Source organism: Amblyraja radiata, chromosome 22, assembly GCF_010909765.2.
Source record: "Amblyraja radiata isolate CabotCenter1 chromosome 22, sAmbRad1.1.pri, whole genome shotgun sequence".
Taxonomy (NCBI): Eukaryota; Metazoa; Chordata; class Chondrichthyes; order Rajiformes; family Rajidae; genus Amblyraja; species Amblyraja radiata.
The window spans coordinates 28,024,229-28,038,128 of record NC_045977.1 but is presented as its reverse complement, the minus strand read 5'-3'; the positions used below and the strand labels follow the sequence as shown (position 1 = coordinate 28,038,128).

General features: G+C 41.2%; 1 protein-coding gene across 2 annotated transcripts in view; it reads right to left on the bottom strand.

The window, feature by feature from the left end:
- Positions 1 to 6,571: 6,571 nt before the first annotated feature.
- The window catches only part of map2k3 (mitogen-activated protein kinase kinase 3), a 90,970-nt gene continuing 83,641 nt past the window's right edge, over positions 6,572 to 13,900 (bottom strand). For both annotated transcript variants that reach the window (XM_033040854.1, XM_033040852.1), the window contains exons 11-12: positions 12,717 to 12,762; positions 6,572 to 12,618 (exon numbers count right to left, since the gene is read on the bottom strand). In XM_033040854.1, the coding sequence (XP_032896745.1) occupies positions 12,532 to 12,618; positions 12,717 to 12,762 (133 nt within the window). In that variant the 3' untranslated portion in view covers positions 6,572 to 12,531. The remainder of the gene's footprint in view (positions 12,619 to 12,716; positions 12,763 to 13,900) is intronic.

The following is a 13,900-nucleotide window of genomic DNA, read 5'->3' as shown; positions in this document are numbered from 1 at the left end:
GGTAGCATACCGTATCTCCATCGTATCGTAGTCATATGCCCCTCTCGGTCATGACTGACCATGGGTGATGCATCCTGGTCAGATGCAAGCCTGGGCGATGTCATTTGGAGGACAGGCTATGCAGCACGTCCCCCCACTCCACGTTGCTGATTGATCCAAAGGAACAGCAGGGCCGTTACAGTTTGGCACCAGCGCTGTCGTAGAAGCTGCCAGAACGAGGTGTAGACAACGACGAACTGCCTCAGGGGCTCCGACTCCATATTTTCTTGAGGTTTACTCCAGGAGCCTTTTCCATGACTGGATATGGCCACAAGGCAGTGGAGGTTTTAAATCAGAGTTTTCCCTCTCCTAGATGGACTGCCTTCCCAGGCTGACGAGCCCCATCTGCCTGTGTCTCCATCATGCCAATATATTATAGTAAGGTTATGAGGAAAATTTACAATCTTTCATTTGTCTACAATGACGTACAGGTTTGCAGGTTAATTGGCTTGGTGTAAGTGGAAATATTGTCTGTAGTGTGAGTGGGATAGTGTTACTGTGCGGGGATCGCTGGTTGGTGCAGACTCGGTGGGCTGAAGTGCCTGTACCCGAGCTGTACCCACGAAACTAAACTAAATGGCCTTGATGTGCCAAGTGGCCTCTTTCTCTATCTTTGGGCAATATGTCCGAGCCAGCACGGCTCAGTTGATTCTCTTGATCTCTCTCTCCCAAGCCAAGCAGAGGCTGCGGTTTCGAATCCCACTCCTGCATTTGAAAAAAAGGGTTGCAACTGACTCGTTAATGAAATGCATTCTTCCATTTATCAAGTGCAGGGTTAACTGAGAGCTCATTGTGCTGTTCACTTAGAAGTGAAACATGCCTCATCACTACTGCAGGCACATGGTCCTCTCCCACTGATAGACACAAAATGCTGGAGTAACTCTGCGGGTCAGGTCACATGTCCTCTCCCACTGTCTTGGCAAACATTCATCCCTCAGTCAGCACCAAAAGACGTTAATCAGTCACTCACTCATTTCCTCTTGCAAATAATGTCTTGCCCTGTAAAATCATTTGCCCCGTTTATCAACAGCTTCCACACTGCAACAGAGGATCCTATCATGACCTGGAACCCACTGCCTGATAATCTCATGGAGATGAGCAGCAAGTCAGACGAAATAAAACTGAACCAAAGAGTAAGTAAATGAGCCAAGGGAGTCATTTGGCAAAGTGAAGATAGACACAAAATGCTGGAGTAACTCCGCGGGACAAGCAGCATCTCTGGTGAACAGGAATGGGTGACGTTCCGGGTCGAGACCATTCTTCACTGAAGAAGGATCACAACCAGAGACATCACCTATTCCTTCCCTCCACAGATGCTGCCTGTCCTGCTGAGTTACTCCAGTATTTTGTATCTACCTTTGGTGTAAACCAGCATCAGTATCTGCCGATTGCTAAACTCTATAACTCCCCCTCCCATTTCCACACTGACCTTTCTGTCCTGGGCCTCCTCCACTGTCAGAATGAGGCCTAGCGCAAATTGGAGGAACACTGCACCCCAGCGATATGAATATTGACTTCTCTAACTTCAAGTAACCCTTGTTTTCCCTTCCTCCAGAGATGCTGCCTGTCCCGTTGAGTTATTCCAGCATTTTGTGTCTTTCTTCGGTGTAAACTAGTATCTGCAGTTCTTTCCTACACTTGGCTAAGTGCTCTACCTCTGCCCTACGAGATGCTATGTAGACTGCTTGCTTTGCCAGCATTTTGTATCTATCTTCAGTTTAAACCAGCATCTGCAATTTCTTCCTACACAGATTGCTTCCTTCTTTTGAAAAGCTACCAAGTGCCTTGGGATGCCGCGTGGTGTGCAGTGTCCTCTCACCTCAAACAGAACAACGGTGCGGCTCTAACCTTCTGCGAGATCGTCATTCCTTTAATGATTAACACCAGTCCACTGTTGTTCAAATCTAATTTGAGACCATTTTGCTGTGCTGTTGGAACCGATAATTTCCTAGACTAGCTCATTCACACTGTGCAAGCTTATTCTTCTGTTTGGTCAAATTACTACACAAGTCACCTGGCCAATAATAATTTTGAAAATTAAGTTTTCAAAGTTCTTGGTTACTTTGCTCTACTGAACAAAACCCACTTTGCACCAGCATCTGACTGCTGAGTGTCACAAAGGTCAGACTTTGCCAACAATAATAATAATAATATATTTTATTGTCATTGCACATCAGTGCACTGGGATTTGGTATGCAGCTTCTAACCGATGTCAAAAAATAAATAAATAAATAAACTGTGCGCTGTGACCATCTGAGGGAGACAGTCCAGGGGGGGTGGGGGGCACTCAGCAGGGCCGGTTCAGAGCCGCTATAGCTCTGGGAATGAAGCTGTTTCTGAGTCTGGAGGTTCGGGCGTAGATGGCCTTGTAACGTCTGCCGGAGGGCAGTAGTTCGAACAGTCCATTGCAAGGGTGTGAGGAGTCTTTATGGATGCTGACGGCCTTCCTGAGGCACCGTGTGTGTGGTAGATGCCCTCCAAGGCTGGTAGCTGTGTCCCAATAATCCTCTGCGCTCAGTGGACAACCTGTGGAACCTTGAGGTCTATACTAAACCGGGGTTTAGGCAGCCTTCAGTTGTAGAGACGTAGAAGAGGGTTGTATCCACCAAATGAAACACACGTACATGAGCTGGGCGTGATATCCTCTGTTTACTCAAGGAAGCCGTTATCAATCTGCTGCTGCTGCAGTGGGAGCATTAATAATTAATGAGGAATGCTTCAAATAATGAGGATTGCATCTCAACCACTCAGATCAAAATCTCTGCCCCAGAAAATTGCTCATTCCCACAATCAGCCCATATTCACTTTGGAGTATTTGGCAAAGCTGTCAATACGTTTGTACTTCATGCCAAAAGCACTGAATCTTTTTCACTTTTCTCAGTTGTCTTTGATCCCTGCATTTAATAAAATGTTTTTTTATAGTCCCTTTTATAGACTATAAAATGTTTTATAGTCTCCAGCGACTGAAGAAGGGTCTCGACCCAAAACGTCACCCATTCTTTCTCTCCAGAGGTGCTGCCTGTCCTGCTGAGTTACTCCAGCTTTTTGTGTCTATGTCTATGTCTGTGCTCAGTTTAGTTGAGAGATACACCCCCGTGGAAACAGGCCCTCACGCTAACACTTCTACACACACTGGGGACAATTGTACATTTTCTACCAAGCCAATTAACCTACAAACTTGTGCATCTTTGGAGTGTGGAAAGAAACCGAACATCTCGGAGAAAAGCAATGCTGGGAGAACGTGCGAACTCTGTACAGGCAGCACCCATAGTCAGGATCGAACCCGGGTCTCTAGCGCTGTAAAGCAGCAACTCTACCACTACATCACCATGCCGCTCCTCTGCTGACCATGACACCAATCTAATCCCATCAGCCTACACCAGGTCCATATCCCTCTTGTCCCTGCCCGTTCATAGGTGGATCTCAATGTTTCCATAAACATTGTTATTGTATCTACTTCCACCACATCTCCTGGCAGCACGTTCCAGTCAACCAACACCATGCCTCGTAAATCTCCTTTAACATTCCCCGGCTCACCTTAGATCTATGTCCCCCGATATGATATTTCCACCCTGGGAATGAAACTGTCCATCAACCTTACCTAAGCCTCTCATAATTTTACATACTTTTATCAGGCCTCCTTAGCTCCAACTAAAACAGCCCAAGTTTGCCCAACCTCCTTTCTTCATTTCCTTGTACCCATCAATTAATTCTCTATCTCACAAGACCAGCGATTCCCCTGGTACCTTTTTCCTATTAACCTACACCAAGGGGTAATTTTGTTAACCTGAGTGTTGGTTTGTACAAAAAAAAAGCTTGTAGGCAGATAAAGGAAAACAAAAATTAAAGAGATCATTGGCATAGCATTTTAAAAGAAAATACTGGAGCTGTTCTAAGTCTGAAAAGGATTAAACAAAGAGACCAATATAAGGTTTGGCCACAAGAGGAAGAGGGGGACATATGTAAAGGGTAATAACAAGAACCTGCAGCTTTGAGTATGGTGCAAGCAGAGACAATTAATGATTCTATAATCACGCATCTGGATGGAGCAGCAAAATGGGACTGATAGGAATGTTAGATGGGGCTAATGGCCACCAAATGTGCCCTAGTTGCTTACTTTGGTTGTGAGCACATTTTCACTGTCCATGGTGGTTCCAGCTCTGCTCAGGAACACTTCTCTGCACCTGCAGCAGTCCTATCTCAGCTCATAGGACTCTGCCTGTAGTAAGGTTGGCTGCTATGAGAGTTTTCAGGTTTTTTTCAATACAAATACTATGATTCAGAAAACAAATACGATCAAAGCTGCCTTTGTGACAGTTTACAAAACAAATCATCAATTTTAAAATAACGTCATCATCAGTATTACACTCGACCTGCTATGACAGTGAGAGCCCTGATTTACACCTACAATGGCTGTCTCACTTGCAGAGTCTTTGTAATGGCCGCTGGGAATCTGCAACTCCTGCACTCTTAACAATTGGGAACTCCATTCTGCCTGTAGCGGCTGCACTCTGGCTGTCGTCTGTATTGCCCTTTGATGTCTCCACTTGCCTATGGACGTGCTGTGATGAAGGTCCTAACCTTCACTGTAGAATTTGCTGCAAATCATGAATTGATTGGATGAATTCCCATCTTCCAATCTATCTTGTTACAGCCCTTGCCCCCTTTTTTTTTTTTTAAATCTTCACTTTCTCTGTATCTGTAACATTATATTCTGAACTCTATTTTTCTCGTTTGTACTCATGTATGGCATGATTTGCCTTGATAGCCCGCAAAACAAGGTGTATCACTGTAGGTACGTGACAATAATAAACCAATACCACGGCCATCCTTGCATTCAATGCAGTGACAGAACTGCTGTCTCACAGATCGAGACGCAGGTTCAATCCTGACCTCAGATCACGTTTGTGTGGAGTTTGCACGTTCTCTCCGCAATAGCACAGGTTTTCCTCGAGTGACTTCAATTTCTTCTCACATCCCAAAGATGTGTTGGTAGGTTATTGTAAATGACCTCTTGGTGTAGGTTGGTAGGAACAGTGTTAGCGGGTAGTTATTGGTCATGTAAGAGAGAATTAGTTGGAAGGGTAAAGGGAAATATTGAGAAAGGGATTGATCTACTGAAAGTGGGCATAGATATAATGGACTGAATGTCCTCCTACAATATTGTATTAAGGAATGAATGGACTGATTTTTCAAGTTACTGGATCAAGCAGAAAAGCATTACATCATCCATGGCATAACTCTACTGTGGTAGAAGTGTCTGGAAATGCTGCAATTCCAACTGCTTGACCTCAGCACCAGCCTTAGTTAATTAAAAAATCACTGGAATGGAAAGATTTAAATGACTTGGAGGTTGAAAATGACTGGAATAATTGCAAGGTGTGTCACAAATGGAGACTATTATTCCACTTAAGGTAATAAAGGACAGCAGCAGATCAGGGAGATAACTAATGGTAGCGAAACAGAGGGGAGGCATCTGTCAAGGAAGATCACAATAATCATGATTAGATTTGAATTAAGCTAGAGACAGAACAGGGATCACACAACAGGGAAATAGAGTCTGAAGAAATCAGTCTGAAGAAGGGTTTCGGCCCGAAACGTTACCTATTTCCTTCGCTCCATAGATGCTGCTGCACCCGCTGAGTTTCTCCAGCATTTTTGTGTACCTTCGATATTCCAGCATCTGCAGTTCCTTCTTGAACAGGGAAATAGACCCATCAGTCCACCAAGTCTGTGTCTTTCTTAATCTCTAACCAGGCTCCATTATGTATTGAACCTGCTTATCTGCTACAATGGTGTAGAATGCCGTAGCTCAAGATGTCTTATTCCAATATCTGCATGTTCATCTTCATTCAGTTTAGAACGCCACAGGAGATCCTCCCCCCCCCCCCCCCCCCCCCCCACCCATGTCTACCAAACTGTACAACTCCTCCCCATTCTGTCATGGGATAGACTGAAACCCAAGGGTAATTTTTTCCACAGAAAGAGGAGACAGTATCTGGAATGAACTGTGAGAGAAGGTGGAGGAGGCAGGAACAATAATGACGTCATAGAAGCACCTGGAGATGTAAATGACTCAGCAAGGAATATGGAATTAATGCAGGCAACTGGGATGAGTAACAACAGACCTGAAGGTCAGCATAGAGGCTGTGGAACAAGGGCTTGTTCTGTACTGTAAACCTACTCAACCCCAAGATAGGCACAAAAAGCTGCAGTTAATCAACGGATAAGGCAGCATCTCCGGAGAAAAGGAATAGGCAACGTTTTGGATTGAGACCCTTCTTCAGGGTGAGAGTCAAGGAAATTGAAAACAAGAGATAGAGAACAAATGAATGAAAGATATCCAAAAAGTAATGATGATCAACGAAAGGTGGAGCCCACAATGGTCCATTGTTGGCTGTGGGCTAGGTGGTAATGTGTTATACAGACAGTGTAATTCAACACGACAGTGAAACTTGTACAATAACCATAGGTTGGTTGAAAAGCAGGAGTAACAACTCTAAACAATAAAAAAAGAACATTGCTCACTATATTAAAAAAATCTTTTTTTATTTTTGTATACATGCGTGGGAGCAATGGAACATATTTTTTATAAAAAGCCACTGAACTGGCTTTTAACCTTGAACATGCACCCCAGTCACATTTGCATCACACACATTTAGCAAGACAGCTAATCAGCAAAATACAATAAAATATACAGTGTCAAAACAATGCAATATTGAATGAAAACATATAGATGAAGGCAAATGGCACCATCCCAAAATCAGGTTAGTGGGTCTCATTCTTTCAGCATTTAACCCATGTGGCTATATACCCCCATGGAATGGATGGAGCAGTGTGCTTCCAACTGCGTTCGTGACACAGCACCAATAGCTTTGCAGCAATGCCTCTATGTCGAAAAAATAAAACAGGAATATAAATAAACCTATGGCCGTTTTCTTAGATGGGATAATCTGAACACATTTGCTGTTACATTGTGGCTGCAACAATGCGCAGAGTTGAGCCAGCATTTTGTGGGTCTTGCAACAGTTGCATGTACCAGTCCCTGGTTGGAAACATGCATTGCAGCAGATCTGACCTGTGGTTCCAACTCCTGCGTTGCTCTTGGTTAATGAACTAAAACAAAACCTTTCCCTGGAGATAGGGTGTCCAAGGCTTTACACAGTGGGTGCTCTGCTGAAACCGAGTGACTATGAAGGATGATCTGCTTTAAACAATAAGTGTTCCTGCACTCGAATCAGACTTCAATGCAGAGCCAAAAGCTATTTTACAGCAGCATTACCTGAGCAAAGGCCAACCAATTTATCAATCCCAAATGGGCTGCTAATATTGACTGCATTCTAGAGCGTGTTACACAAGCTCCAGACAGAGAATTTCCCAGGGAGATACAGGATGATTATCTTCCCTTTGAGGGTATATTTAGTGAACAAATAGGGGCTGGTTTAGAGTAGTATTTCTGTCTTGACTGTTCCTAGCAAATAAAATATATCTTTCTATTAAGCTGCCTTTACTTTAGGCTAAGATCAGAAATTTACAGCACGTGGGCCAGAGATAACCTACTTTGTTGCCACTTCCCCAGCTTTTGATTCATGGTTTTACAGATTATGACCCATCATTTGCTCAAATAAAAGGAGACTGCCTTCATCGCTCTGTGCGAATGTTGACCATTGCTTAAAACAGAGATAGTGCAAGAACAGTGGGAGTTTCTGAGACAAGAGGGTATAGTTATAAGATGTGAGGCAGGATTGTTCACACAGGGGCAAGCTGGAGCTTGCAGTGCAGCCTGCTGGTGGTGGTGGAAGCAGATACTGTCATGATATTTAAGATTTTAGACAAATACTACAATTGCCAAAGACTACAACCCTAATGTGGGTAAATGGAATTGGTGTAGATAAGGGGGGGGGGGGCTGCTGATTATTTCTTATTTTTTATTTTTCATGTAATTTTATACTTCACTTTCAGTAAAAAGAAAAACACCGTGTGAAGGATTCTTAGCTGTAGTGGAGAGAACAGGAAATTTGGGAAAGGGGATGGGAAGATCCTTTTAGGAAACCAATGCAGTCAATAGACCTACTGCAAAAATAAAAAGTTGAAATCTTTGGCTCAGACCCATGGAATAAAAATGTATGCATCCCAGTTGTTGGATTTTATTATCACTTGGCTAGATCTGGTTCCGCACTTTCATTCTGGGATTGGGAGTAGAAGATTGGACTTCACCGGTGATCTGCTATCATTGAGAAGAAATCTCACTGAAGCAGTTCCTTGCGAGTCAGATAAGAAATCAACACTGCATACCAGAAAACATAAATCGGCAGTTCATCCATATTCCTGAAGCCCAAGTGGAAGTTTAAGAAAGTGTTGCTCATAAAAAAAACCTGACATGGACATTGATAGAAAAGGTTTAGAGGGATATGGGTAAATGGGGCCATCTTAGATGGGGCATCTTGGTCAGCATGAACAAGTTGGGCCACAGGGGCCTGTTCCATGCTGTACGACTCAGACTCAGACTCAAAATCCAAATCCAATGTAGACAGCGTAAATGTGAAGACACCAGGTCTCCAAAAAACTATTGACATTTCTGAGATAATTCATTTCAAAACCTCAAAATAGACATTTTTGCCCCTGTCCTTTGGTTTTATTCCTGTTGGAAGACCCGACTCAGATTCGCTGATAAAGCAGAATCCTTTATTGCGCAAAGATTGGTGTTTCAGTACCAACTAGCCATAAGAATATCTACCAATATTCAACTTACTAAATGCATGATTGTAATTTCCAAAACATCTTCAAAAATTTCTGCATATTGCTGCATGCAAATAGTGTTTTATTATATTCATAAAGCACATTTACATCTGTTTAAATCAAGTGAGCTCAGATATTAGTGGTCATTCAAATATGATCTTGGCTTCAAGATCTTTTGGTTTGGTGATAATTTGACCTCCAGATAAAAATTTCAGGTTCCCCTTCACCTCAAATGAGGCATCTTAAATCTGAATTCATGGACCAGCTTGAGAGGGAGAGGAATAAATACGCTCACAGAATAGAAAATATTTGAAGTTGGCAGGTTCCTGAAATACTATATTAATGCACAACTGTTGCAAATCTAGAAAGTTGTATTTTATGTATTATACTTAGGGACTCAAAAATATAGAATTTTTTTTTTAAATGCTCAAAGACCTTTTGCAAGTACATTTACTCAATTCTTGAGTTAAAAAAATCATTTAAAATTATTCCTCTACAAATTCATAAAAGGTAAATTCTGTGTGCCTATAAACTATATACAGCTGAATATAGCCATGTTAAATACCTTTATAGTTTATAGTGTACAAAATATAAATGATGATGCTTCAAGTATGTTTTGAAATGTAAAGCTATATTAATGTTCCACACAATTCCCAGAATTGATTGTCTTTAAAACCAATGGAAACAAAAGCTTGACAAAGTTAACTGGCGACAGTTACAATGACCAGGTTGTCCAGTCTGTACATTACAGTGTGACACAAGCCGATAGTAAACAGCTGAGCAACATTCACATTCGAATCTGGATAAAACCCATTCATAAAAAAGTATACTCCATACCCATGCAGAATTTTAAAAATATTTTTCTTTGGCTAAATTTTGAGTAAAAAACACCACTGCGAATTAAGCAATATTTAAAGAGATTGGGAAATCAAAGCAATTATTGCAATATTCTAAAACTAATTGTCTAAAAATGAGATTGCGCTATGGGCATTTTAGACTTGTAAAATGGGTTCAAATTAGCAGGCAATGTTTGCACACACTTTCTGTGCCAGCTGCTATATTGGCTCTGATTCTTAAACGCAGTCCAGGGAGCAGGCCCTGAGGAAGTGGTTGTTCCTTTGCTTTTGCAAATTATGGGCTCAACTGATGCTTCAAGCTGCCCTTTACTGAACATAGTTGTGTATGACTGCAGAATGTGCCTTGTGTACTGTGGTCTATTTTTCTCAGCTGTTCAGCAGACAAACCAGGTTTAAGCTCCTCCCAGATAAATCTGCTCCTCAGGTCCCCTACTCCAACTGCATTTCACCACACCACAACCTCTGAAGCACATTACATCAGAACTAGTTTCCCCTTCCTATCAGATCTCAGTCCTCCAGGTGTTAAGAGCAACCTCAGTTCTCCAGGAGTTCTAATCAGCTGCAGCAAATCAAACGTCCACTGACAATTTTTTTCTGGTTTCATCACCTGCTTCATTGGGTGTGTGCATTGCTTTAGGATCACACCATAATTTGGGCTCAATCCATTTGCTAAACCACTTCCTATTTCTTATTGATATACATGACCCAACAGGCTGGAGATATGGCTAGTGCAATTAGTTGCTGTTCTTGTGCAAATCATACTGTTGATAGGTTACCTGAATGTAGTCATTCAGCAACTATTCAATCTTCGCAGGATAGTTGTTGAATGACCCCTCAATCCCTGGCTGATGTCCAGACTCCAAATGCACAGAAGATTAGTCTTCTGCAGTTTATTCAGCAGTAAATGATTATTGGACATAGTCTTGCTGGTTCATTTATCAAACAGCTAAACACACTGAGCTACCTCAAAGTCCATTCCTGCAACATATCAATAAGTGATTATATAAAGTGTATATGAACTTGCTTCTTAAAAAGGAATCATCTGCAGTCTATCTACCATCCTTGCCCAAGATTAGCTAACTGCACATTCTAGACAGTAAACCGAGAATCCTTTAACAGAACGGCTTGCTCCAATTCAGCTCTTAATAATCGAGGAATCAAGAGTGCCGATACTTTATTACTAAACCATACATTCACTATTGTGCATTGCCTGGGATAATCCAATGTAGATTTTGTAAGTATGCTAGATATTGGAAAAAAGGATCCTATATTTTGAACTGTTTGGATATCTTTGCAGCCCTAAACAAATATAAAAATGGGATTTTTCTTCTGCACTTTGTACAGGTGCTGCATGCATTTTCAGGTTAACAATGTGTAGTTTCTGTAAAGCTAACACTTTTCCCCCCCAAAACAGCACAGCAATCCCAGCCTTTTGCAGAATGAATCCAGTTAGAAACTTCTTAACATCGGTCTTCAAGAGCAAAGGACCATGTAGGCTTTGTACACTACCGAATATTTGAAGCTTATAAGACACAAGCAGACAATTCAGTTTGGCACAACCAAATGATGCAATGACAGAGTAGCAAGGGATTGATCCCAATCAAATCTGATCTGTTCTTTTTAAGATATTGGGATATCATTAAATTTAAACCCTCAAGGAGGACAAGATCCAGTCAATTCCCATTTGTGTAGGATGTATTTTAAGTTATATTTATGCAAATCATTTGAGCTTCATTTAGTTTTCTCTTTCCATTTGTTGTCTCACTCTCTCCTAAGGGTGCATTACCACACCCCCATCACTCTCCAACACTCAAACAGCATACCGAGTCTGGAGTGACATTGGGATCTACAGACTATGTTGGAATAGATAAGGCAAATTTCATCCTTCTGCTACCTGTGACAAGGTAACACTCAGCTACTGCCCAGCACTTCTCTTTCCCTATTGTCAGAAATACAAGTGTGAACTCCTGTATCGGGCAGCACAAACAAGCACTCACCATTCAATTTAGTGGTCCAACAATGCTTGCTGCCCCTTATTATTTTGTGGAAATATTTTTAACATATTGGAAATAAATAGCTGTTAGATATTCCTACTGCTATCCCAATTTATTTCTGTAGCATGGATACAAATATTTAAGGACATTTTTGTTTTGAGACACGTGGCTGATTGCTATGCAACAAACGTCTGGGAAGATCTTTCTTCACCTACCAGCTAGAACTGCTATTAAATTGTGCATCTTTTCATAGATGGCTGCCTTAATTCTGCTAGTTTTCACAGTATCTGGTCTTCTTTGAGATCCTTGCTGGTTTCTGAAGTGCTACATGTTTAGACCCCAGTGACACACAGAATGAAAACCCATGCAACAAACAAAAATATAAATACCATCAAGAGAGTGAATGAACAATTGTCAGAAATAGTCTGCTTTCCTTTTTCTGCTCTTTGCAAGCAGGACTCACACTTAAATGTATACAGTAGCCAACATTAATCTGGCCAGGAGTAGAATGATCAAGAGTTTATGGCTGCTTGGGATTGGATTGAATTGAAAGAAGCAAAGAAGAGAGACTAGGACAGGAGCAATAGACCATGCCTTCTTGTGGTCAGGTTTACACTGGGTTCATCCTCCCCCACACCTGAAGGACCGGGCTCAGATTTGCTTTTAAAACTGCACACTGGTTTCGGATCTCACAGCTTTCATAATGATCATTGAGGTGCAAGCAAAACCTCTCAGAATCAGTTAGATATAGCAGAGAGATATCTGGCATAGAACAACTTACACAAACAGCCATAAACTCAACGGCCTCTTCTTAAGTAACTAAGTTCACTCTTAAATGGAAGTCCCATTGGATGATGCAAGAACAAAAAAGGAATGAACATTGCATCTAGTATACTCAGGCTTCAGATAGGATCGTCTCCTAAAACTTCTTTTACAAATGAGGCCACATCTGTTTCATTAGCGTCATGAGTTTTGAAGAATGGGTGCTCCTGTTTCGGGTTAGGGAAGAAACAAAAGAAAAGGTACGTTAACTGTGTACTAGACAAAAGCAACCCAAATAATTAAATACAAATGGAGGGTTTCTCACCATAAGGTCAATGTAGTTCATGCGATCTTTGGGGTTCTTCTTTAAACTGAAAATAAAAACAAGGAAAACAATACTGTAAGAAACACCCATGTCCATGCATTCTCTGATATCTCATGATATCTGCGTCCCTTCAATTCTCCTGAGTACTCCCACTTATAACCGCTATATCATTAATGCCCATGGCTTCATCTGCCAAGACGTTAAGCTCTGGATTCTCCATCTTAAGCACCAAGACTAAACTTCTCTATCTATCTATGCCCAACATAAAGTAACTAATACAAGTTTCATCTGATCCTTTTACAAAGTCACTTGGTACTTGGTACTCTACAATAAATGTACTCTAGAATGGTAAATTAGTTCAATCATAAATTGGTACAAAGTTATTCTGCTATTTATCAAAAGCATGATGAGCTGCTCTTGGTTGCAACGTTAGATACAAGAGTGGTAGTGATAAAAAATACATGAATTTGCCTGTGATATCGGCACATACGTAAATATTAGAGTAAAGGTTAACACACTGGAGTGCAGATCAAGCAGCAGTTTACTTAAGTGAAATGCAGATGCTAGGAGTCTGCTGGGTTACATGCGCATTGTAATAACATCAATAACCAACTCCCTGTTGTTATCATACATGTGCTTGGTACTAGTACGGATATTGGTTTATTATTGTCACATGTACAAATATACAGTAAGATTTTATTTTACATGGTACCCAGGCAGATCATACTATATACGCGTAGAACAGGCAGCGAGAAAGAGAAAATACACAGAATGCAGAACATAATGTTAAAGCGATAAAGTCCAGATTCCAGAAAGCACAAGGGCTGCAATGGAGTAGAAAGCAAGATGAGAAATACATCCTTAGCATATTGAAATTCCATTCTAGGAGTCTGATAACAGCAAGGAATAAACTGTTCTTCACTCTGGTGGGAAACTTTCAAGTTTTTCTATCTTCTGCCCGGTTGGAGAGGGAGGAGGAGAAAATGACCAGGTATATCTACCTCTTCTCCCCAAATCTCATTGATTAATTAATTTCTATATCAAGCGATGCATTTTGCCAGTTTACTTGAACAAATCTGTCAGTACTGAAGTATAACGGATCATACTGATTTAATACATATGCTTGGTTATCCTACTTTAAAAATAGAATTGGATTTCCATGCACATAAATTTTGTTTGATTAA